The sequence below is a fragment of the Aegilops tauschii genome, chromosome 1 (genome assembly GCF_002575655.3).
Source record: "Aegilops tauschii subsp. strangulata cultivar AL8/78 chromosome 1, Aet v6.0, whole genome shotgun sequence".
In the NCBI taxonomy this organism is placed as follows: domain Eukaryota; kingdom Viridiplantae; phylum Streptophyta; class Magnoliopsida; order Poales; family Poaceae; genus Aegilops; species Aegilops tauschii.
In genome coordinates this window covers 475,974,299-475,999,645 of record NC_053035.3, presented here as the reverse complement: position 1 = coordinate 475,999,645, position 25,347 = coordinate 475,974,299, and the positions used below count along the sequence as shown (strand labels likewise).

The following is a 25,347-nucleotide window of genomic DNA, read 5'->3' as shown; positions in this document are numbered from 1 at the left end:
TCTGGATCCAAAATAGGAAAGCGCGCTCATCGAGTTCATCCGTGAGAATAGGGACATCTTCGCATGGAAACCTTCTGACATGCCAGGTGTACCTAGAGAACTCGCTGAGCATACTCTCAATGTTGATCCTAAATTTAAGCCGGTCAGACAGTTCCTTCGGCGGTTTAATGAAGAGAGGCGGAAAGCTATTGGTGAAGAGGTGGCCCGGCTCTTGGCGGCCGGGTTTATCGTTGAAGTTTTTCACCCAGAATGGTTGGCTAACCCGGTGCTCGTACTCAAGAAGAACGGCACCTGGCGGATGTGTGTGGACTACACGGACTTGAACAAGGCGTGTCCAGCTGATCCTTTTGTCCTCCCCCGTATTGATCAAATCATTGATGCTACGGCAGGTTGTGCACGCTTAAGTTTCTTGGATGCTTATTCCGGATATCATCAGATTAAGATAGCAGTTAAGGACCAGGAGAAGACGGCGTTCATCACTCCCTTTGGAGCCTTCTGCTATGTGTCTATGCCCTTTGGGCTCAAGTGTGCACAGGCGACTTACCAGCGTTGTGTACAGAACTGTCTTCATAAGCAGATTGGGCGCAATGTTCACGCTTACGTGGACGACATTGTGGTTAAGTCCATAAAAGAGGAAACCCTGATAGATGATTTAAAGGAAACCTTTGATAATCTCCGGGTCTATAAGATGATGCTTAACCCGGCCAAGTGTGTCTTTGGTGTTCCCGCAGGCAAACTCTTGGGCTTTTTGGTTTCTGATAGAGGCATTGAGTCTAAGCCGGAGAAGATCAAGGCCATCACCTCCCTGGCTAAGCCGGCGTGTATAAATGACGTTCAGCGCTTGGAGGGTCGCATCGCTGCTTTAAGCCGGTTTATAAGCCGTTTGGGTGAGAAGGCCATGCCCTTATATCAGTTGATGAAGAAAACTGATAACTTTGTCTGGAATGATGCAGCTAATACCGCTTTTGAGGATTTGAAGAAGCAGCTGGCAGAGCCCCCAGTCCTTGCTGCTCCGGTTGACAAGGAGCCCTTACTACTGTACGTGGCGGCAAACGCACGAGCCGTCAGTGTGGCCATTGTGGTGGAGCGCAAGGAGGAGGGTAAGGAGCATCCGGTTCAGCGGCCGGTTTATTATGTCAGCGAAGTACTCATTGAGTCCAAGCAGCGGTACCCGCATTGGCAGAAGCTGGTGTATGGTGTGTTCATGGCGAGCCGGAAACTTAAGCATTATTTTCAGGGTCATCCCATCAGTGTGGTCAGTTCTGCCCCTCTTGGTGATATCATTCAAAACAGAGAGGCCACAGGGAGAATTGCTAAGTGGGCTATAGAACTTGGACCTCATGGTCTCAAATATGTGCCACGCACTGCTGTTAAGTCTCAGGCCTTGGTGGATTTCATCAATGATTGGACAGAGTCACAAGTGCCCGAGCAAAAGCCGGATAACACGTATTGGACTATTCACTTTGATGGGTCCAGGCAGTTGGAGGGCTCGGGGGCTGGCGTTGTATTGGCTTCCCCTAAAGGTGACAAGTTCCATTATGTGCTACAGTTGATGTTTCCTTGCACTAACAACGCGGCTGAGTACGAGGCCTTGCTCCACGGTCTTCGGATGGCTAAGGAGATGAGCTTGAGCTGGGTAAGGTGCTTCGGTGACTCAGACTTGGTGGCTCAACAAGTATCAGGCAAGTGGGACTCTAAGGACCCTCTAATGGCGGCTTATCGCCGCGAGGTTGATGCCATTGCTGGGCACTTTCAGGGCTACCAAGTAGAGCACATTGATCGCAGGAAGAACGAGGCGGCTGATGCTTTAAGCCGGCTAGGCTCTCAGCGAAAGCCGGTGCCGCCTAACACTTTCCTGGACGTCCTGTATAGCCCTTCGGTTAAGTTGCCTACGGAGGAAGACTTGGCTGTCCCTGACCCGGAGGCACGACTGGTGGCGGCTCTCCATATCATACCAGACTGGACAATGCCATATCTGGCTTACATGACCCGGGGTGAGTTGCCTGAGGATGAAACTTTGGCCAGGCAGATAACCCGGCGGGCTAAGTCAATGATCGTTATCAATGGTGAGTTGCATCATCGCAGTGTTACAGGGGCATTCCAGCGTTGTGTCTCCCCTGAGGAAGGTCAAGAGATCTTGCGTGAGATCCATGAAGGGGATTGTGGCCATCATGCCGGCTCAAAATCCCTTGTGGCCAAGGCTTTCCGTCATGGTTTTTATTGGTTGACGGCTCATGCTGATGCAGAGGACTTGGTCAGTAAATGTGATGGTTGCCAGAGGTTCTCACGACGGGTTCATGTGCCGGCTCAGGAGCTGAGAATGATCCCAATCACTTGGCCCTTTGCGGTCTGGGGGCTTGATATGGTTGGGCCTTTTAAAAGGTCCAAGGATAAGAAGACCCACCTCTTGGTGGCAGTTGATAAATTCACAAAGTGGGTGGAAGCCGAGCCAGTTAGCAAGTGCGATGCAGCCACGGCGGTTCAATTTATGAAAAGGGTGATTTTCCGCTTTGGCTTTCCGCACAGCATTATAACTGACAATGGCACCAATCTTTCCAAAGGCGCCATGGAAGAGTTTTGTCAACGAGAGCATATCCGACTTGATGTTTCCTCAGTGGCTCATCCTCAATCCAATGGTCAAGCTGAGAGAGCCAATCAGGAGATTCTGAAGGGCATCAAGCCCCGGCTTTTGGTCCCTTTGCAGCGGAAGCCGGGTTGTTGGGTGGAGGAGTTGCCCTCCGTCTTATGGAGCATCAACACTACTCCTAACAGGTCTACAGGCTTCACGCCTTTCTTCATGGTTTATGGAGCAGAAGCAGTCCTCCCCAGTGACATCCGTCACGACTCACCTCGCGTGGCGGCTTATGTTGAGACGGATAATGAACAGGCGCGCCAAGATGCTCTTGACTTGTTGGACGAACAGCGTGATGTGGCAGCAGCCCGTTCAGCAATTTACCAACAAGACCTGCGCCGTTATCATAGCCGCCGGGTCAAATCCCGGGTCTTCCAGGAAGGCGACCTTGTGCTCCGGCTCATCCAGGATCAAACAGATGCACACAAGTTATCCCCGCCTTGGGAAGGGCCCTTTGTGGTCAGCAAGAACTTGCACAACGGGTCATATTACCTCATTGACATTCGGGAGCACAAAGATTCACGTAAATCGAAGGAGGAGACCCGTCGGCCGTGGAACATAGCTCAGCTTCGACCTTACTACACTTGAGCCACCGGCTCTCGTGGTGTACATACTTCTCTCAGCCATGTATATATTATGATAAGCAATAAAGCAGGACCTCTGTCCTTTTTTCTCCTCCAAATATACACGTGTTGTTCTTATTGCAAGATTACATGATGATTTAAAGGAGGATCCGGCTTATGATCATATTCGAATTTAGCCGTAAGCAGTAAGGTCACTTGGGGGCTTCCTGTTCAAACATGGGTCGTATTCGAACCAAAGAGAACATAGCTGTCGATACCCATTTGATTGGCAAAGTACCGAGCTCATTGGGAGGTTGCCTTTGGTCATATTTGAATCATAGTTTAACCCCTCTGAGAACCGACGTGGATCGTATTCGAATCAGCGTCGTTAAACAATCCTTAAAATCACTTGGGGGCTTCCTGTTCAAACATGGGTCGTATTCGAACCAAAGAGAACATAGCTGTCGATACCCTCTTGATTGGCATCGCCACACCCACTGGGGGCTATATGATCGTATCCGAATCTTAGCTTAACCCCTTTGGGCCGGGTCTTTGGTCGTATTCGAACCGGAAGCCCCTAAGTTCCACTACTTTATCACAAGTTTACTCTGATTATGTTAAGGTGTGCACGGCCGGGTTTCACTTTGCTGGCTTAACTTTGGTTTACAGTGTTAGTTGAACGCCATGGGTGTCATTACGACAGGTAAATCGGAGTTAAGATACCAATCTTGTTACCCGGGTTATTTAAACCGGAAGTATGCTTACAGGCCGATAAGGGTGTTATTACGGTTGTGTTAAGGATATAATTGAGGACCAGTCTTTTTGATTCATATTCCGGGTTATCTATCCACAACACCTGATGCTCAGGGCGGTAAGCCGTCTTGACACTTGTGATTTGCCTTTTTATGCAGGATACTTAAAGGCACACCTTTGAGGTTGAGAAAAACAAAGGGACGATTATGACCCGGAGAAACATCAAAAGAGACAACTTCAAAGGACTTTTCGCATTCAATACATGCACGATGGCACGGCAGAGATGAACTGTTGCACCTACTCTATTACAAAAACTCATCAAGTCCAAAAAGGTGGAACATTGTTTGGTAAACCGCCAGCCAAATTATGATGCCCGCTGAGTTGAAGTCTCCGGCTCGTTCCTATCTTCTCCTCCGGCTGATCCCAAGACCTCGAAGGTTGATGACTTCCAGTCGATGCCGCTGAGAGCTTCGAATTGGGCTTCTTCGTCAATTAACCCGGCCGGGTCAATCTCCAGGGCGAAAGTGTGCTGCCGAGCCGGCGGGATCAGGTTGAGAGCTTCGTAGCGAGGGGTTGGAATCCTCTGATTCTCCGCATCATAACCCGGCTGGTACTTGGTCAGGTCTGTGTCGTTCCCGATAAGGGTGGGCGTACCGCCTTCACGCAGGCTGCGAAATCCTTCTGATCGAAAGCTGAGCCGTCTTCCTTCAGGCTTGGATAACCCAGGGCGATGTCTGCCGGGTCTAGCTCCGGCAGGAATGCCTTGGCTCGGCTCAGCGCGACGATTGCTCTGGCTCTCGCGGAGGCCCGTCGCAGCTCTTGGATCCGCTGAGGCAGAACGGCGAGCCGGCGCAGGACTTCGGCCAGATGAGTCGGCACCTCGTTGGATAGGGCCACCACAGCTAAGGCACGCTGTGACCCGGTGTAGAGCTGTTCCACCAGGGTATACACGGCCTTTAGCTTGGTGACCACACTCTGGTTGAGGTTGGCACTTCTGGGGCCTGTTTAACAGAATCAGATAAGCCGGCGGTAAGGATGAATAATGAGACATAAACATTCTAACATTGATGAAAGCCGGTGCGGCGACTTACCGAAGATGGCGGCCACCATTTGGGAAACCTGGCGCTTTAGGCCGGAGAGCTCGGCGGTCTTCTCAGAGAGAGCCTTCTCCGCCTGTTCCGCCCGGGTCGCCAGTGCGGCCTTCTCTTCGGCCCAGGCTTTTCTCTCAGCATCAAACTTGGTCTTCAACTTTTCTTGAGTGGCGATGCTGGATACAAACTTGGCGTTTGCCTTCCGGGTCTCCATCTCCTGCATCTTCAGCCGGGTCTTGAGATCCGCAAGGTCCGCCTCTAGCTTCTTGCCAACAGCCTGCATATATTTCTGGGTTATTAACAGTTATTATATAAGTCCCAAGCGTTTTCCAAGCAAAGACACTTGGCACTTGGGGCTAATGCATATTGAACGTATCTATTTACATACTGCCGGCTCAATTGAGTAAGCCGGAACCTAAGTCTACAACATATTCAATCATAAGTCGTCGACTTGGGGGCTAGCATGGCAAAGGTAACTATGCAGTAAGTAAGAAGACAGCAGAAGGATACCTCAGATTTTTGTTGGATCTGGTTTACCATGGCGACCTCCGCGTCCCGGCTCTTGTGCACCTGGCTGATGTAGCCAGAGATGAGCTCTCCAATGCTCAAGTTGGTGTAGTCGGAGAGGTCCAGGTTCACCCGGTGGGGCTGCAGCAACTCCCCCTTCGCGGAGCACTTGGCCAACACAGTCGGTCTCCCCGGCTCAACAAACTTCGTCCGGGTGATTACCACGTCCGGGTCGTCTGCTGGCGGAGCTGAGCCGGAGGCCTCCGGGTTAACCGAAGCTTCGGTCGTTGCCTTGGTAGTTGGGGCAGTGGCCTCAGGTGCCGTGTCCATTGGAGTGGTGGCTTCGGGGGCGGAGGCAGCTGGCGGCTCTTGAGCCGTCACCTCCGGTTCAGGTAAGTCTGGCACTCCGGCTGACCTGGTCTTCTTCGCTCTTTTGGTGAGCTTTGCCTGGGCGCTGAAAGGACAGAAACATTCAGCACAAAGAGAGTAAGTACAGACAAGTATAATGTGAGATGGTTGTCATTACCCGGGCGCGGTCTTGAAAGTCGGAAGACTCGACTGCATAGAGTCGCCCGAAGAAGGGGAGGTCTCCTGATAATTGGAGTCAGAAGAATTGAGTGGCTGACGGATAACACCCGCCAACGGATGAAAAGGGTACAAGTGAGAAAAAACCTCAGTTCGACGCTTCCTTGTTGCGTCGGGTAACCCGGCGGAAAGATCGGTGTCCTTATTGGTCCGGGTGTGACGCCGGCTTTCATGAACCTGTCGCTTCAAAATAAATTGAGGGTCTTGGTGAGCTAAAGGATGTGAAAAGCTTACTTTCCGGGTTACCCTTCGGACTTTCAGCTGTGGCAAGGGCTCCGAGTCGGAGGAAAGTGACATTACCTCTTCAACCACCGGGTTACTTGCGCCGGTGTCATCCTGTCAATGAGCAAGTATTGATAAGGCGGACAGCAACAAACAGTGAATATAGTAAGGACTTAAATGCTCAGGAGTTACCTCTGACTTGGAGCTGTCGCTTAATTGCATCAGCTCCGACGCAGTAGGCCGGCTTCCTTTTTTGCGAGGGGCGGCTTTCTTGGCGGCTTTCTTCGCCTTCCTGGCTTTCTTGGCCGCCTCATGGTCATATTTGACCCGCCAGAACTTATCATCAGCCTGAAAAATACAATGATGAATTCTTAAAACGGTTCAGATGAAGGTTATATGCAGACGAAGATAAAAAGTTAAAGTCAGCGGCTTACCGCTGGGGCTGGATTGGTCTTGCAGAAGGGGGCTAACCCGGTCCTTCCGCAGTCTGCCAGGCTCTCGTTTAAAAGAGCCTTGGTCTCCTCCTCTGCAACGTCTTCTGGAAGATCATTGCGACTGTGCCTCTGAGGGTCATCCTTTCGCCCGGTGTACTCACACATTAAGCCGGGGCGGCGGCTCAATGGGATCACCCGCCATGAGATCCAGACCCGGACCAGGTCGATTCCGTTCAGACCGTTGCCCAGGAGGGCCTTGATTTTGTTGATAGTAGGAAGCAGAGGCTGGCGCTCCGCTGGAGTCAGCTTGTCCGACAGTGGGTGAGTCGGCTCTAGACGTGTTGGGCGAAAGCCGGGCAGCGGGCTTTCGTCAGCCGGGGACGTATCTTGGCAGTAGAACCAAGTCATGTTCCAGTCCTTGTGGTGGCTCGGCGGCTCTGCATAAGGGAACAGACAGACCCTACGCCGCTGGATGGAAATGCCACCTAGCTCCAGGCTTGGCCCGTTGGCGCACTCATTCTGGCGGTTTAAGTAAAAAAGCTCTCTGAAGAGCAGCAGACTAGGTTCTTCTCCTAGGTAAACCTCGCAGAAGACTTGAAAATTGCAGATGTTGGATACGGAGTTGGGTCCTATATCTTGAGGCCGCAAGTCGAAGAAGTTGAGCACGTCCCTGAAAAACTTTGAGCCGGGCGGTGCGAAGCCCCGGCTCATATGATCTGCGAAAATCACTACCTCCCCGTCCTTTGGCTGTGGTTTCTCTTCTGACGGGTCAGGGGCACGGTAGGACATGATTTCCTTCTTAGGCAAATATCCGGACTTAACAAAATTGGCTAGGGTCTCGTTGGTGACGTTGGACCTCATCCAGTTGCAAGTGATGGGAGCCTTGGGAGGCATGGTGAAAGTTGGTGGTCTATGACAAAAAGGAAAAATGTCCGGGTTAATTATAAGCCGGAGATCTACAGTTCAAAACTAAGGTGGCGGCTTATGAAGGGGACTAATGATATATACTCTGGTACAGTGGGTTATTTAAGCCACAGGGGCATTCAGAGTAAGTTGGTTATCTACGGCCTTACAACAGTTAAGCCGGAGGATTCTACGAAGCATGGTTTCCTTTAAGCCGGAAGATTCTACGTCGCGTGGTTTCTTTAAACCGAAATTATAAGCCGCCAAGTTTCAATGGTTGCAGTTTTTACTAAGTGTGGTAAAACAGGTTTCACATATTGCAGTAACTTTTTTGGATCAAAATGGTCGGGCAAAGGAAAAAATTTCTAGACCTAGAAACCGAAGTGAGGGAGTTCTTGGGTTCGAACAAGGTTCTTATGCAGTACAAGGAAGGCTACTTGCATGTGAAATGGATCTTAAAACAACTACCGCACTAGTTCTATGCAGGCCTAAGATCAAGCAGGAGCAGTAACTAGGAGAACTACCGAACCTGCGGGCAATGGTGACGAACACGAAGAACGTGGATGAACCCTACTGCAGATCTACTCTACGGGGTAGTGAGAACTTACCGGAGCTGAAGAGGTGCGGGAGTCGTCGCCGTTTATCTGGTCCGAGTCAGGGTGATGCAGCGGCCAAGGTTGACGAAGACCGGAGGCGAGATGACGGCGGCGGAGTGCGAGCTCAGTGAGAAAAGCAGCGGCACGAGGAGGAAGAAAGGAGCGTGAGGAGAGCCCGTCGGGCCGGCCTATTTATAAGGCAAGGTCATAAGTGGGCGCGAGATTCAAGGAGACCACGGCGTGGTTATCTCCCCCCCACGACGCCTCAATTTTCTGAATGACAGTAAAAGCAAAGATCCGTTGCGGATCTGGTGGAGTAAAAAACGGGCTTAATGGAAGATGACATCACAGCGGATTATCCGGAGTCCAGAGGATGACGTCACGCCGGGTTATGGCTTTCACATGAATGGTAAGCCGAAGATTTTTTCTGTTGGCAGAGTTGAAGATTGACATGAGCCAGCTCAAATCAATCTGGGGCCTAATGTTGAGGATATAGACCTTAGAGTCACCCGCCAGGAGGGGCCGGGTTACTCATATGGTCGTTGCCAGAAGCCCGGAGCTAAGCTTGAAGACGATGGGCCGGAGATGGGCTAAGACCCGGATATGGCTTAAGGCCCGTAGTTACAATCATTATTATGGTAGAACTTGTAGTGTAAGGCAAGTATAGTTGAGAGTCCGAGCCGGACACTCTTATGAGCCGGCCGGGACTCTAAGGGCTGCTGGGCGTCGGCCTCCCTATATAAAGGGACGACCCGGCAGCGGTTTAGGGACAAGAACAATCTCATCGAGAGCCGGGCATAGCAGTTCAGCTCCCTGGTGATCGTAACCCTAATCAATACCACCTCAAACTGGACGTAGGCTTTTACCTTCACCGTAAGGGGCCGAACCAGTATAAACCCTCGTGTTCCTTGTCCCGCATTAACCCCTTCAAGCTTCCTAGCTGCGATGGCACCACGACTAAGTCCTAGCTCGAGGACATCTGCCGTGACAATTCCACGACAAGGTTCCTCGTTCACGAACTCGTCTCCTGGCTCTACCCAAGACAAGAACACAAACAAACGGAACCACAATCAACAACGAGAAATGCACAAGCAACATGATGCAAAACATGTATGATATGCAAGATATGATATGCGATGCATATGCGTCCTCCGGAAGGAAAATGATGAACAAGGCAGTAACTTGGCAAACCAAGCATGCCACTGGAAAGATGAGATGATTTCGGTCGAAATCGATATAAAGATCACCGGAAACGGATGCACGGTTTGCAAATGGCAAGCAAAACAGGAATGACACGAATCTGCGATTAACAGCATGATAACACTTAAAATACAACAAGTAACAATGCTACAGCACTCCAACATAGCAACAAAGCATATGAAAGTAATCTACAGGAGATGCTTGACAAAAGATGAACACTGAGCTACTGCTAGTTCACAACATATCAAGCTCAAACAAGCATGGCAAAAGTGCAAAAGATAACAGGTTCACAGACTTAGTGAAAAACTGGATATGGCAGAAAACAGCATCAGGTAGCAATGTTCAGAGCACGAAAACAACATGCTACAGGAACTTAACATAGCAAAACAAGGCATGGCAGTGTTCTACTAAATGCATATGACAAAAGTCCCTTCCTGACCATACGCCAAAAAGGACCAGAAGATATGATGGCAAGCATGTAAACATAGCAAGTTTCGTTATCAGGTTTCAGACTTGGCAGAAAACAGAGCATGGCAGAAACAATAATATGAAGGCCTCTTTGTGAGCTTGATGCACTTACTACAGAGCAATACATGACAAACCAAGCATACCTACATCAAGATGGCATGTTTATGAAGCTATCCATGACAAGAACAATTGCATAGCATATAAGGATCAACTACAATAAGATTGGCAAAATTGCATATCATGTTAAGAATCTGCCAGAAATATTTTATAGCAAAAGTAGAGCAAGAATGAGTCATTCTATGGCACTTCATAATTGCAAACAATTGCAGGAATGGATCAATTACAACTATAGCTACAAAACATCCTTACTGAACATCTCCAAAATATGCATGGATCTCTCTGTAGCATCAAGTTTACATGGCAACAAAATAACAGCAGACAGACTTAGAGAAATCACCAAGTCCCTGAAATCAGAAATATTATGGGGCCTACTTTGCATGCTTGTGCTAGTCACCACAGAGATCACAAAAATACATGGCATACACCCTTGGAAAGATGGCATGGCATACTTCAAAACACATGTAGAGCTCATGCCCATAAGATGTACAGATTTAAAGATACAAAAATGACAAATCTCCAAGTTCTGCTAAGAACCAGAGAATAACAGCAACTATCCCTCTTCCAACAGAGATTTGGGCATCAAGATGACCTCTAATGAGTATGGTGCAATTGAACAAAATGTAGAGCATCGCGAGATGAACAATTTGACATATTACACGCACGAAGCGGAGCTACATGCAAAGAGTTATGGCATCACGAACAGAGGCATATGCTGTGAAAAATTAGTGACTTAAAAAAAACGGGGTTCGGGTTCAACCGCTACAGTAGCAGATCTGGATCGGGCCGAAGTCTGGAGCTCGAGCTCGGCCTCGATGGCGCTCGCCGGCGGGAGGAAGAGGAGGCGGCGAGGTCGGCGGGGCCGGCGCCGGAGGAGGAGAGGGAGGCCGGCCGGGGCTCCGGTGGAGGGGGCGCGGCCCGAGGCAGCGGTGGCCACTGCGGCGGTGGCCGGAGGCGAGGGCGGCGGCGGCGCGTTGGGCAGCGGCGGCGCGGGCAGGCGTCGGGCCGCGGGGGCCCGCGGCGGGCTTGGCGGGCCGGCGCGGTGGAGGCGGTGGCGGCGACACGTGGCGCGTGCCGATTTCGCCGGGCGGCGCGGGCGGACGTGTCCGGCGCGGCGGACTTTGTCCGGCGGCGCGAGGTGGACGGAGCTAGGGTTGGACTGAGTTCGTTTTTCGGGAGGGTCACTTATTTATAGATAGAGGGAGCTAGGAGGCTCCAGATGAGGTGCGGTTTTCGCCCATACGATCGTGATCGAACGACCTAGAGCATGGAAGAGAGTTTGGTGGGTTTTGGGCTAGTTTTTGAGGGGGTTTTTGCTGGACACTCAAATGGACATTGCGGATGCCCGGTTAACCGTTGGAGTACCAAACGACCTCCAAATGGAACGAAACTTGACCGGTGGTCTCCGGGTGGTATAATAAGGCCACTTGACAAGCCTCGGTCCATTCCGAGAAAGTTTGACACCCGCACACGAAAGAAAACAAGAGGGGTGCACCAGAAGAGATAGGAGCGCCGGATTGCAAAACGGACAACGGGGAAAATGCTCGGATGCATGAGACGAACACGTATGCAAATGCAATGCACATGATGACATGATATGAAAATGCATGACATGAAAAAATACAAAACGAAAGACAAAACCCGACAACGGAGGGAAAATCATAACACTTAGCCGAAAATGGCAAGAGTCGGAGTTACAAATATGGCAAGTTACATGCGGGGTGTTACAAATTACGACCTTTTTGACCAAAATAGTCATTATGGTTTATGGTTTCAACTCTCCTAAACAGGCACACCAATTGGATCGAAATGGTCATAGATTTATGACGATTTCTTCCACGGTCACTGCCAGAAGGTCACCATTGAGCATATTTCTTGTAGTGACGTGTGCGATCAATCTCCACTGCACACACGACATCCTCTTGAAAATTGTTTGCGTTAGGCCACCTTGCGCAAACGTTTACCACATAAAACTGTGTGTGGTGGACATCCTTTGCCACACAGTTTCTTCTACGCACCGTGTGTGAAGTATTCAATAACGCAAACGATAAAATTGTTAATATCGTGTGCAATGGCAACGCTATCACAAACGATTTAACGAGAAAAATTGTGTGTGATGTACCTGTGAACCGAAACGTTTTCCTTGGAGCGACTGTGTGGGATGTACATACGAACGGAAACATTTAGCGGGGACTGACTGTGTGGGATGTACTTGCGACCGGAAACAATTTTGCATGTATAATTGTATTTTTTTAGCTCTACTGTATGTATTACCGTATTTGAGCGCTCGCCGGTCGCACACGACCTCATTTTCCCGAGCGTGTGTGCCAGGAGGGCATATCCCCGACAGTTTCTGGATCGTGTGGGAAGGACCCCCTATCGCCGTCACTCACTTGGCGATGGTTTCGAACGCCGTCGCGGAAAGGGGTTAAAAACCGTTTGTATAGCACCGACGCGTACCAGTGTAACTTTAGTTTAGATCAGCCTTCCATTTAGGGGTGTTCTTTGGGACTCTTCAGCCAACCGTCTGCCTCTGCGGCTACCGAGGGCCTATCAGATTTTTGACCTACCAGATAAGTATGTTAGACAACCCAAACTATCGAATTTGGGGCACAATTATCCTAACCTTTTTCTAAGGTATAGTTAAACCCCTAACGTAATTTAACCACAAGCTTTTTGTCTAGTTCTCCTGACCTGGGTTTACGACCGGTTCTCCCGGCCTATTTCGCTGATTATTACTGACCATTTGCGATGTTGAGATTGGCTAAGTTCAAGTCGAATCGTGCAATCCGAAGATCTGGCATACCTTTCTCGAACTCCATCTCCTCAATAGTGATAGAGCTCCGTTATCATGGCGACTATGGCATTGAGGCATTGGTCTTGGTGGAAAATCTGAACATGCCATTGGTGAAGTTTAATGGGGAACACATCGCTTAAAGGTTTCTTCATGGCAGAAGCGTTTACTTACTCTTGGAGGGCATGATGGGTGATGGCTTTATTTTGAGTTCATAAAATTCATACTCCCTCCGTTCCTTTTTACTCCGCATATAAGATTTGTGTCGAGTCAAACTTCACCAACTTTGACCAATTTTGTATAAAAAATTATCAACGTCTACAATATCAAAAAAAATGAGACCAACCCAAGGGCTAACCCTCGTTGGCTTTTCTTTATAGGAGAAACTCCGTGAGCACCGCGCGTCCGTGCCGGGACTCGAACTCGGGTGGGTTGGCAGCAACCTCAGCTGCCCAGCCAACGGGTCAACGCCCCGTCCTCAACGTCTACAATATCAACTATACATAATATGAAACTACATTCCATAATGAATCTAAAGATATCCCTTTGGCCTTGTAAATGTTGATACATTTTTCTATAACTTTGTTCGAAAGTAAAGATACTTTGACTTCAGACAAAAATTATATGCAGACTAAAAAGAAACGGAGGAAGTATTTTGTTGGGAAAAAGGGACCCTCATATTAGTGAGTATTCTTCCTATCAAGTCAAAATTAAAAATGTGCATGAGTATTTTTTTACAAGGAAAAAAGGCACATGTGTTGTTGGTGTCTAAATATAATTGAGATTAATTTGTGTTGCGGCAAGTGTTGGTTGTTTGGTCATGGGACAACGAGCATGAGAAAGGTGTTTGCCACTCCACACATGGTGGAAATGTGTTCTATTGCTAGTCAATACTCCATCCGTTCACAAATATAAAACGTTCTAACATTTTTCTGAATTGGATGTATTCCTTGCATATAAGATTTATCTGAAGTAGAAGTATCTTTGATTTGACCAAACTTATAGAAACATTCACAATACAAAATCAATATTATTATATTTATTATGGAATGTAAGGTCATATTTTATATATTTGGTATTGTAGATTTTGATATTTTTTTCATATAAATTTGGTCAAACTTTGTAAAGTTTTACTTGATACAAATCTTATACGCAGAATAAAAAGGACCAGAGCATAAGTATCCTTCTAAACTCGAGCTCAAATGCTCCTGCCATGAACAGTAAAATCAAAAAATAGAAAACAAATTCAAAGAAATCTGATTTTTTTTGTGGCAAACTTTAAGAAATGTTTGAAGTGCATGCAAATTTTCACCACGAAATCACATTGGGGCAAGTCGTGTCAATAAAAACAAATTCAGAGCTCCAAAATACATTTGAAAGTAACATTTTCAGAGTATCGATTTTGTTTTTTTACCCACGCATTGCACCGATGTGATTTTGTGCTGAATTTCTTCATGCACCCCAAACATTCTTTAAAGTTTGCCACAAAAGAAATTCAGATTTTTTTTGATTTTTTTCAAACTTACGGTCATTTGAGCTCGAGCTTAAAAACTCCACATCCGGACCAGAGGGTGTATGTAGACATGTCTAGTGTATTTGTTCACTCATTTCAGTCCGTATATAGTTCACACTGAAAATATCCTAAACGTCTTATATTTGTGAACGGAGTGGGTACCTAGGAACCATCATCTTTCTTCCTATATCAAGTAAAAAATAAAGATATGCATATACTGCTGGTGTCTAAATAGAAGTGATGGTCCATACCAATAACCGATACCTCATGTACACACAGTATAAGGATAAGGAGCCATGGCATGACAACAAGGGGGGAAAGGCCACACAGTTTCAGAGCAGGCCAGTTAGCTAGCACGCTAACTAGGCAAACTATTGCCAATTGATGTATTGCAGGAACAACGCAGGAAAAAAATTACCATATCGAGATCTCAAGAGAAGATATATATGGATGGCATGTCCCTGTTGATGGTACTACATTAAAGTGCAAGTTTTTCACACACCCATGCAAGTGCAACATGCATCCATTCTGTGATAAATCCTGAAGAGAACCTCACAAGATAGCAAGATACATAGCAGCCCACCAAACAATCATCCGTCCTCATCACCACGCCATTCTTGTCTCTTTGTAAGCAGTAAATATAACTCATTGCCTAATCGATATAACATGAGTACATGGCACGTCTACACTAAGAAATTTTCAGTTTCCGTTGCATTTGTTGCAACGTACTTATCGATCACATGGTTCGCACGTACCCCTTGTGGCCGGCGCTGTCCCGTTTGCTTCAGACGGTTTCGCTTCCCGGCTCGCGGCTGCCGGCGGTGAGGCTCTTGTGCTCGCCGTCGTCACGGGCGCCCGGGAGGATGGTGTCGTCGTCCTGATCATCAGCGGCTTTCTTCTTGTTCTTGGTGTACTCGCCGTAGAGGTACGAGGAGAGGCCCCAGACGCAGAGCGCGGTGGCGACGGCCTTCTCGGCGCCGAAAGGGTCGCCGAACACGACGACGCCGCCAATGACATTGGCCGTGAGCACCGCTGCCATGCACACGCCGCTGTGGAGCGACGACGTTAGGTAGATCACGCCGGCGGTGCCCATGAAGCACGCCTGCCACGTCACGACCAGCGTCGCAACCACGACCCAGTACACGGCGTGGGACCCCTTCCAGTGGGCCACGTCGTTGCCGAAACCGCCGGTCGCCGCGAGTCCGATCGCCGCCACGACGGACGCCATGGCCTGCATCACGGCCTGCACCTCCACCGCCAGGATGAACCCGCCGGAGACCGCCTCCCTGTACAGCAGCTCCATGACGGGGAGGTACGCGGAGAAGAGCCCCGCGGCGCCGAGCGTGACGACGAAGCCGATGATGTACCCCTTCCTGTCCGGGCTCTCGCCCGCGTCGCCCGAGCGGAGCGCGAGGAGCACGGAGCAGAGCGTCATGAGGACGACGGCGTTGAGGTTGACGAAGGTGAGCGGGTGGCGGACGATGGCGACGGCGAGGACGAGCGTGAAGGCGAGCTGGGTGGACAGCAGCAGCGACGAGGTGGACACCGGCAGGAGCGACGAGCTGTAGGCGAAGAGCAGGTTGTTGACGCCCATGAGCGCGCCGATGAACAGGCACACGGCCAGGAAGCGCCGCGAGAACCAAAGAAACGGCCGAGGCGCGGAAACGGGCCGGCCGGCGAGGAACGCGGCGACCACGAGCGTCGGGAACCCCGCGGACTGCACAAGCGTGACCACCCACTTGTTCTGCCCGCCGTGCTCGAAGTAGAACCTGGAGAGCAGGCTCGAGACGACGGACCCGATCAGAAGCGCCGCGTAGTTCGCCATCAGGAGCACCGTCGACCTGCTCCTGCGGCGCGGGGCCGCCGTGGCCGCGCCCGCCGCCCCGGAGGAGATCGCCATTGCGGCGCGCGTCGTCGCCGTCGTCAAGGAGGAGTAGGAGGGATCGATGGATGGATGGCGAACTGGCGACGGGCGACGGGGATTGTACATAGGCGGCATGTATATATCGGGTAGGGGTGGGTAATTTTCTTGTTGGGGACGAAGATCAGTGATCACAAAAGGCCATCCAGGAATTGCGTAGAGTAAGGAGGATTTATAGAAGGTTTTTTACACTGCTGCGCCTTCCGTTTCTTGCTTTTCCGGGCGGCCGGATGTGAAAAGGCTAGGCGTCAGTTACAATACGTTACTAGTCTATATTGTTTGGTCAGTATATATACTCGTGTGGCAAAAAACCTCTTCTGTGTTTGAGCGTATCTCAGTGCAACACGATGAAGCGGCGGACCCTGCGAGACAGGGCCGCCGGACGCCATGAATCTTCTAGCCTGAAACTGTCGAGGCTTGGGGTTGAACTCGACAGTCGGCGAATTACGTGACCTGATACGGTCCCACAACCCGGCGGTGGTTTTCCTTAGTGAAACAAAAAAGAAATCAAGGGCTATGGATAGACTCAAATGGAGTTTGGGTTTTTCAAATGGTGTGGCGGTGGATTGTGTAGGCCGGAGTGGTGGCCTAGCTCTCTGGTGGAGGGATCATGTCAAAGTCAAGGTGAGGCCTTGGTGCCAATATTACATTGATGCGGAGGTTGAATGCGAGGGAAAGCTTTGTAGGATCACTGGATTCTATGGAGAACCACGGACAGAACTCAGAAAGAAATCATGGGATGCGATACGATACGTGAGGGCACAAGATGATCTCCCATGGATATGTTTGGGTGATTTTAATGAGGCTCTGTTTCAGACGGACCAGCGTGGTGGCAATCTAAGGAGTTTCTCACAGATGGAAGACTTCCGAGACTGCCTCGCCGACTGCGGCTTGGCGGATCTTGGATTCTCGGGATACCCGTTCACATGGGATAATAAACGGGATGGTCAAGACAATATTCAGGTGCGGCTTGATCGAGCTACATGCAATGATGGTTTTCTGTCCACATTCCCGGCAGCGACGGTCGAACATATATTGACGGAGGAGTCGGACCACCAAGCTCTCCTGGTGCATGCAGTGGAGACGGCTCTACAGCATGGTCAGGGAGCGGATAGACATTTTCGTTATGAGGAGGCTTGGACTCGCCACGAGAAATATGATGAGATGGTGACTCAAGTCTGGGAAGCTGCGGGTACAGGAGAACAGGGGCTCGCTGCGGTATGGCACAGGCTGGCTACTATGACGGGGTCCATGCAAAGATGGGCTAGGGAGGTGTTCGGCTCCATTCGGCGACAGATAAAAAAGCTCAAGGCACAGCTACTGGATGCGAAAAACCGAGCTCTCATTAACGGATCCTCACTGGAGGTTCGGGGCCTAGAGGAGCAGCTACGGGAAATTTATGCCAGAGAGGAAATCCTATATAGACAGCGGTCTAGAGTGGACTGGCTATGGTCGGGTGACCAGAATGCTCGATATTTTCAGAACAGGGCGTCCCATAGGAAGAGGAAAAATACGGTGAAAGCGTTAAAACGAGAGGATGGTTCTGTGTGTCGGGTTGATGAGGAGATGCGCAACATGGCTGCAAATTTTTATGAATGTCTGTTCAAGTCGGATGGATCTCAGGGTGCCGAGGCTGTTTTACAGAATATTGCTCAGCTTGTCACTCCTGAGATGAATGGGTCACTGTTGGCGCCTATCTTGGACGAGGAGATTGAGAAAGCGTTATTTCAGATGGGTCCGACGAAAGCGCCGGGGCCGGATGGGCTACCGGCCCTTTTTATCAACGACACTGGTCGTTAGTTCAGATGATGTCTGTCGGGCGGTCAAGGATTTTTTGCATGGTGTAGGGGCGCCTGAGGCTTTTAACGCAACAATCATTGTGATGATTCCAAAATGCAACTCGCCAGAGCTCCTCTCACAGTTCAGGCCTATTAGCCTTTGTAATGTACTATACAAGATTGCAACGAAAGTTCTAGCTAACAGATTGAAAGTTATCCTGCCTATTCTTATTTCTGAGGAGCAGAGTGCATTTGTTTCGGGACGTCTGATTACGGACAATGTTCTTGTGGCTTATGAGTGTGTCCATGCGATTCGGAAAAGGAAGAGAAAGAAGCCGCTCTGTGCTGTGAAATTAGACATGATGAAAGCATATGATAGAGTTGAATGGGCTTTTCTCCAACGGATGATGGAACACTTTGGTTTTGCACAGGGCTGGATTGATATGATCATGCAATGTGTGAGGTCGGCTACCTTTTGTGTAAAGCTCAATGGTGGTTTGTCTCGGGGTTTTTCACCTTCCCGTGGACTTAGACAGGGTGACCCCTTATCACCATACCTCTTTCTCTTCTGTGTGGAAGGCTTCTCGGCACTTCTAAAAAAAGCACAAGAAGAGGGCAGCATCAGAGGAGTGTCGTTTGGGAGCACTAGCCCCCAAGTTAAGCACCTTTTGTTTGCGGATGATAGTGTTGTTTTCCTTGAAGGATCGCATGATAACATGGTTATGTTGAAAGATATTCTGTTAAGATATGAGGAGGCATCGGGCCAACGAGTCAATCTAGAAAAGTCCTCTATTTTCTTCGGGAAGGGCTTTCAGGAAGGAAACAAAACTGCACTCAAAGATGCATTGGGTGTCCAGTCCGAAGCTTTGAGCGAGCGGTATCTGGGATTGCCAACACTGGTTGGACAGTCCAAGGAGGGCACTTTCAAATATGTGACAGAGTGCTCGAAAGGAAAGGTAGGCGGATGGAAGGGCCAAGGCCTCTCCAAAGCAGCGAGGGAAGTATTGATCAAGTCTGGACTACAAGCAGTACCTAACCACACCATGAGTTGTTTTCAGCTTACGAAGAAGATGTGCCGGAACCTGACCTCGATCTCTTCAAAATTCTGGTGGGCAGCAACGAATGGTGAGCGTAAGGTACACTGGATTTCTTGGCGGAAAATGTGTACATCGAAGAAGGACGGTGGAATGATTTTTAGAGACCCCGAGGCTTTCAATCAAGCGCTGCTTGCTAAGCAAGCGTCGAGGATTCTGCAAGTCCCATCATCCTTGTGCGCTAGAGTGCTTAAGGCACGATATTTCAGCAGCGACTCAATTTTGACGGCAACTGCAACCTCGTCTGCATCGTATACCTTCCGGAGTATTTTACATGGAAGGGATTTGCTGAGGGAGGGACTTATATGGCGCATTGGGGATGGTATTTCAGTGAATATACATCATGCGAATTGGATCCCTAGAGCAGGAAGTATGCGCCCCTTGGGGCAAGTTTTTGTACCAGGTATGACCAAGGTTGCTCATCTTCTGACTACAGATGGCAGAAGTTGGGATATACACAAATTGCAAAACATGTTCTCTGACGATGATGTGAACGACATTAAGCAAATCGCCATTGGGGGCCCGGGCACTGAAGACTATCCGGCTTGGAACTACACAAAAAATGGCGACTTTGCTGTCCGTTCTGCATATCACTTGTGCATGTCATTGAACAATGCGAAGCTCGGACGGCCGGAGGGTTCAAGTTCTGTTCTGAAACATAGAGGGTATTTGGCACTATGGGAAACATCTGCTCCAGCCAAGGCTAAGATACACATGTGGAGACTGATTCGTAATGGCCTCGCAGTGGGGGCTGAGCTTCACCGACGGAGAATTAAACCCGGTGTTTTTTGTGTCGCGTGTGGACGGGAGGAGACGGTGTTGCACCGCTTCTGGTCGTGTCAACACTCTGCACGGTTCTGGCAGCTTCTGCATTCGGAAAAGGGAGTTTCGGTGGCGATCCCACCGAGTCCGATCGACTCTCAGAGTGCGTTAGCGAGCTGGCTGCTCGGGTGGCTTGCTGAAGCTTCGGACGGGGAGAAGGCGGCCATGATTCAGGGGGCGTACGGACTGTGGTTGGCACGCAACGAGGCGAGGGATGGCAAAATGATAGCTCCACCACATGAAATCATGCTGAACGTAGCTAACCACATCAAGGAATGGCAAGAGGCTCACGCTTCTGATCCGCGCCCGGCTATGGAGCAGCTCAAGCAAACATGGCGACCTCCAGATACTGGATGGCTAAAGGTTAACTCTGATGGAGCAGTCTCTAAGGTGAGCAAGAATGGTGGAGGCGGAGCGGTAATCCGAGACGAAGACGGGGCCTTCCGGGCGGGGCTCTCTCATTGTTTCAGGGGTGTTGACGACCCCGAATCGGTGGAGATTCTAGCCTGCAAGAGAGCTCTTGAGGTGGCGAAGGAAATTAATGCCGAGAAGGTACACGTCGAGCTGGATTCCCAGGGGGTGGCCCGGATGCTGAATAACCATCATAAGGAGCTGTCGAGTGCTGGGCCGTGGATACAAGAGATCAAGTCGATGCTCACTTCTTTTTCCGAGTTTAAAGTTTCATGGGTTCGTCGTTCTGCTAATATTGCCGCGCATAAGTTAGCGAAAGTCGGTGTCGGGGATGAACTTTGTAAGGTTTGGTTGGGGGTTCCCCCGGATTGTGTTCTCGATGTAATTTCGGATGAGATTCCGAACGCATACAATTAAATAAAAGCGGCAAGGTTGATCCTCACAAAAAAAAAGTATATATACTCGTGTATATTTGGGATCACATCAAAGCTGGAAAATTAATGATCAGCAGAAAATTACAAGATTTCCTTCGCTGATGCATGAGGGAAGCACTGCATGGAAATACAAAATTTGCATGTATATATGGATGCATTCATGCATTCATTGCTCAAATCCAAATACTACCAAGGAAGTAGTAGGAGCCAATTACTCCAGTAATGTTGTAGGAGTAGTATTATATCTGTATATGTATCGCCGATTTAAATTGATGGATTGATTGTTGGTTGCTGACCATATCGCGGAAGATCCCTGAATTGGTTGCTGAACATTTGTGTGAAACTGCACATGTGTTTCCTCCCACTACGGTTTGGTTGAGATGCATAGGGGCCGTTGAGATGGTGCTGGGGTTGTAAGCGGAAAACAAACGGATGCAATCGCATTGGAATCTGCCTTTCTCTGTTTGCTCCATGTCCAGGATTGTCCCGTATCCATTTTGGGAGTGGGCCGGATTACTACATAGCACCAACAACGTACGGGAACTATTGACGGCCCGCGTAGCGTTCACATGCCGTGTTCTTCGGTCATGTGTGTATGCAAAGCAAGCAAGCAAGCATGCATGTGTTTAAAATCAAGATCGGAAAACCGCACACCGTACGTGCGTCCTTCTCTCAGAGATAGAGAGCTGAATCATATCTCATCTGAGTGGCTCAATCATGTGCATGTCTGCCATTGGCACACAAAACTCAACCAAACCCAAAAATACTGATCATTGGAAAATGGTTGTGGCTAGCTTTCGTCTAGATGAGAATTGACGAAGCCCTATCTAAGTGACGTGACATTAGCATGAAAAAAAGTAGTCCTATAGCTCAACTAAAAAAAACTTGTTACGCCCACATCTTGAAAAAAGGGATCACACCCCGTGTCGCTTCCATTAGGCGGCTCGGGCAGGCACCCAGTCGTCGCCGCCGCCGCCTCCTCCTCCCTCCCTCACGTCTCGCCGCCACTAGAGAAGCCACCGGTGAAGCCCACGCTGACTCCGAGCAAAGTGGCGGTGGAGTTTTTCACCTTCATCACACGTCCCTCCAGGTCGGCGCCCTGCTGGATGGGGCACAGGCGGCAGCTGCTAGTAAGGGCCGGGGATGGTCGCTCCCTTTCTTGCCGGTGGTCGCATCCAGCCACATCAGTGAACCTCTCCGTCTGGTGCTTGATTTGGGAGGATTTCTCCTTCAGATCTACTATGGTGACACATGTCGATGGATCGTTCGGGCAAGGTTGCGTGATGCTGCTAGAAAGCTCCACTGTGGGTTATGGAGGCTCTCGCTCTGACTAGTTTTCCTTCGACGGTGTAATGTATTATGTGGATGATGACTTGATGCAGAGGGTATGGTGGTCCAATGGCGCCTTACACAGAATACATTACATCTGCTGGGATCACCATACATAGAATCACTTTGCTATCTGCCAGTGTGGTAATTGTGTGCGAGCAATTGTGTTGGTTGTGCACATCCTAACTATGCATGGGTCGGATGTGTGCTCATTGTGTTTGTATCCACTTGATGCTCCGAGTCAACATAATTCATCCTTTTACGAAAAAAGCATGGAAAAAAAAAACGCGCGAACCCCCGTGTAAGATCCAGATGGAATATGAGTTTCATGTGACTTTGCTACTTCTCAAATATGTTAGAAGATCGATGTGCTCTTCTTCCTTACTACGTACTATTTTTGAGCCAAATCCCTATGCATTTCAAAATACATGTTACATTCGTTCAGTGCTAAAAGCTTGAAAACCAAATCGATCAATATCTGGCAGTATGTTGGTTTACGGGGTAGATCATCCTTATGGATCATGGACTAGTTAGTGCCGAACAATTGTGAAACTGTGTATGAATATATGGCCGATGGACCGGATCCATTCTATGGCGTTAAAAATGATTTGTTTCAGATTAGGAACGTTGAGATTTGTTGCAGTTTATTTAAGGAAATGGAAAGAATGCAGTGGGATTGGAATCCTCCTTTCCCGATTTGTTGCCTATCCAATTATTGTCTCGTATCAATTTTTGGAGTGGGTTACGTACCAAGGGGAATTATTGGCAGCTCCATGGCCTAACTAAGGTTACGTACCAAGGGGAGTGTTCTCGGCCATGTGCAGTGCAAAGCATGTGTTTAATCCCTAGACCTGAAAACTACAAGGTCTTTCTCAAAGAGGTGCTTACCTAACGACAGAAAACTCAAACCAACCTCAGCTAAATTTTTGCACATGTACATTGTCACATACTGTATCATAAACAAGGGCATGTATCCATGGCCTAGCGAACATCTCCCGATCTGATCTTAAGGTGGGTCGTCAAACCAAAGATAAAATTAACTACTGCAATAGACTCTTGTTTTAATTCACTATAAGTGACGATATGCCATGGTGCAACACGTTTTGGAGCGAGTAAAATAATGTCGGGTGGCCATATGTCACTTGCTTGCATAATATATCCATTCTTTGATATATACGAGCTCCTTTGATCGATTTATTTTTCTTATACAGAACTGCTAAAGCCCTATGAATTTCTCCCGCAAAAAAAAATCCCTATGAATTTCGTGATAGTTCAGTCTTTTCTGTGATAGTGTTACGTTGCTTTCTGAAGTTTCATAAAATTATGTATACAATATTTTTTACTTTTGTGTCTGTTTTAATGTATTTTTCTAAACTGCACTTCTTTTTTATTTTCCACACTATACTTTGGACCCCGATAACCACCTGACTTCGGTAGGAGAGGCACTAGAATCAAACGATTTCACCTCAAAAAAAAATTGAATCAAACGATTCGTTGGGAGGGACGAGCGAACGTTTTGGTTCGGTACACCCTCGTTAGCCTCTTTATTGGGCCTCAAGCGGCCCACACAAAATTGCCAATTACCTTGATTTATTTTCTGCGAATTTTTTTCGTAAAAACACACAGTGAACATTCCTTAAACTATCAATAGTTAATACGGAAAAAACGCAAAAATAACAAAAATTGCCATGTTAAAAACCTGCAGGAGAAAGGTTTTCCATATTCATAGTAAAAAATCACATATATGTTGGAAAAACATAGGATGATGTTTTGCCATCTTATAGATGATAAAATTGCCACGAAGAATGAATGGTACAATTATTTTCAGAAAAGCAAAAACGTAAAAAAGGGGGGAAAATCATACAAATTTGCCATTATATATAAGAAAAAGAAAAAAACCCACATGGCTGAATTAAAAGCTTATCACGGATAAAAAAATAAGTAAATCATAATATATATTTTTCTATCTAACACGCATGAAAAATTGAAGCCATGTGATCAAAATTGCCATGGTCTACATTTGTTTTTTTATTTTGCGAGAAAACTTCCAATCTATTCATCTTCAATCATGACAATACAACGGACACCAGAAATAATAAAAATTACATCCAGGTCCGTAGACCACCTAGCGACGACTACAAGCACTGAAGCGAGCCGAAGGCGCGCCGCCGTCATCACCCCTCCCTCGCCTGAGTCGGGCAAAATTTGTTGTAGTAGACAGTCGAGAAGTCGTTGTGCTAAGGTCCCATAGGACCAGCGTAGCAGAACAGCAACCGCCGCCAAATGAAGAGTAGCGTAGATCAGAAGGATCCAACCTGAAGAAAAACAAACGTAGACGAACTACGACCAAATCCGAGCAAATCCACCAAGGATAGATCCGCCGGAGACACACCTCCACACGCCCACCGATGATGCTAGACACACCACCGGAACGGGGGCTAGGCGGGGAAGACCTTCTTCCATCTTCAGGGAGCCGCTGCCGTCTCGTCTTCCTGAGCAGGACACAAACTGACACATCGCATACAACTTCAGTAGTTAATCCGTGTGCGATAAAGTTCACACAATTATTAGAAAGCAATTGTGTGTGATGCTTCAAGTTTCACAAACAACTATTTTCAGAAGAATGCCTGTAAAGATCGCGACAACTCATGTGTTTTTTAGCCCAAATCGCATACACTTAACTCTTCTGAAACGTGCGTGGTTGACATCAATATAAATATATTCTCAGAAGATAGTTTGACTAAAAAAAGAGATATTTAGTAGGAAAATAAGATAAATATAGATTAACTAAATTCAATAATCTCTCCTGAGTGCCCTTTCCCTGCTTCATGCTATGGATTCCCTGGTGCGCACCTTCTTCCTAGCGCGGAGGGAGTTGGCCTCCTCCTCTACCTCACACTCCGCGATGTGCTTTATGCGTCTTCTCGGCGGGTGTAGACATCCGACATGGCCAGTGCACACAGCGCATACAGTAACTCCTTATCGGTTGCCTGCTCGACACGATCCTGCCACCTCCATGACGCGAGGAGGTGGCTCCCGCCTTTGGCCCTCTTTGCGAGGAAGCAGCCATCTTCGTCGATCTCCTTCACGTGCGGGTGCGTCTCCCGCCAATGCTCCAGCTCCTTCACCTTCCAGGCGGCCTTAGCCGCCCCTTCCTCCCCGTGCTTATTCTTGCCTGTC

The 25,347-nt window shown here is 48.6% G+C and overlaps 1 protein-coding gene across 1 annotated transcript; it reads right to left on the bottom strand.

Moving 5' to 3' along the window:
• Positions 1-14,883: 14,883 nt before the first annotated feature.
• LOC109743369 (probable purine permease 4) lies at positions 14,884-16,423 on the bottom strand. The gene has a single exon (XM_020302458.3). The coding sequence runs from the start codon at positions 16,375-16,377 to the stop codon at positions 15,163-15,165; it is 1,215 nt and encodes a 404-aa protein (XP_020158047.1). The 5' UTR covers positions 16,378-16,423; the 3' UTR covers positions 14,884-15,162.
• Positions 16,424-25,347: the final 8,924 nt, after the last annotated feature.

Bases quoted from the DNA above. Each gene is read 5' to 3' on its own strand.
- LOC109743369 (XM_020302458.3), bottom strand. From the start codon at position 16,377: ATGCCGCCTATGTACAATCCCCGTCGCCCGTCGCCAGTTCGCCATCCA.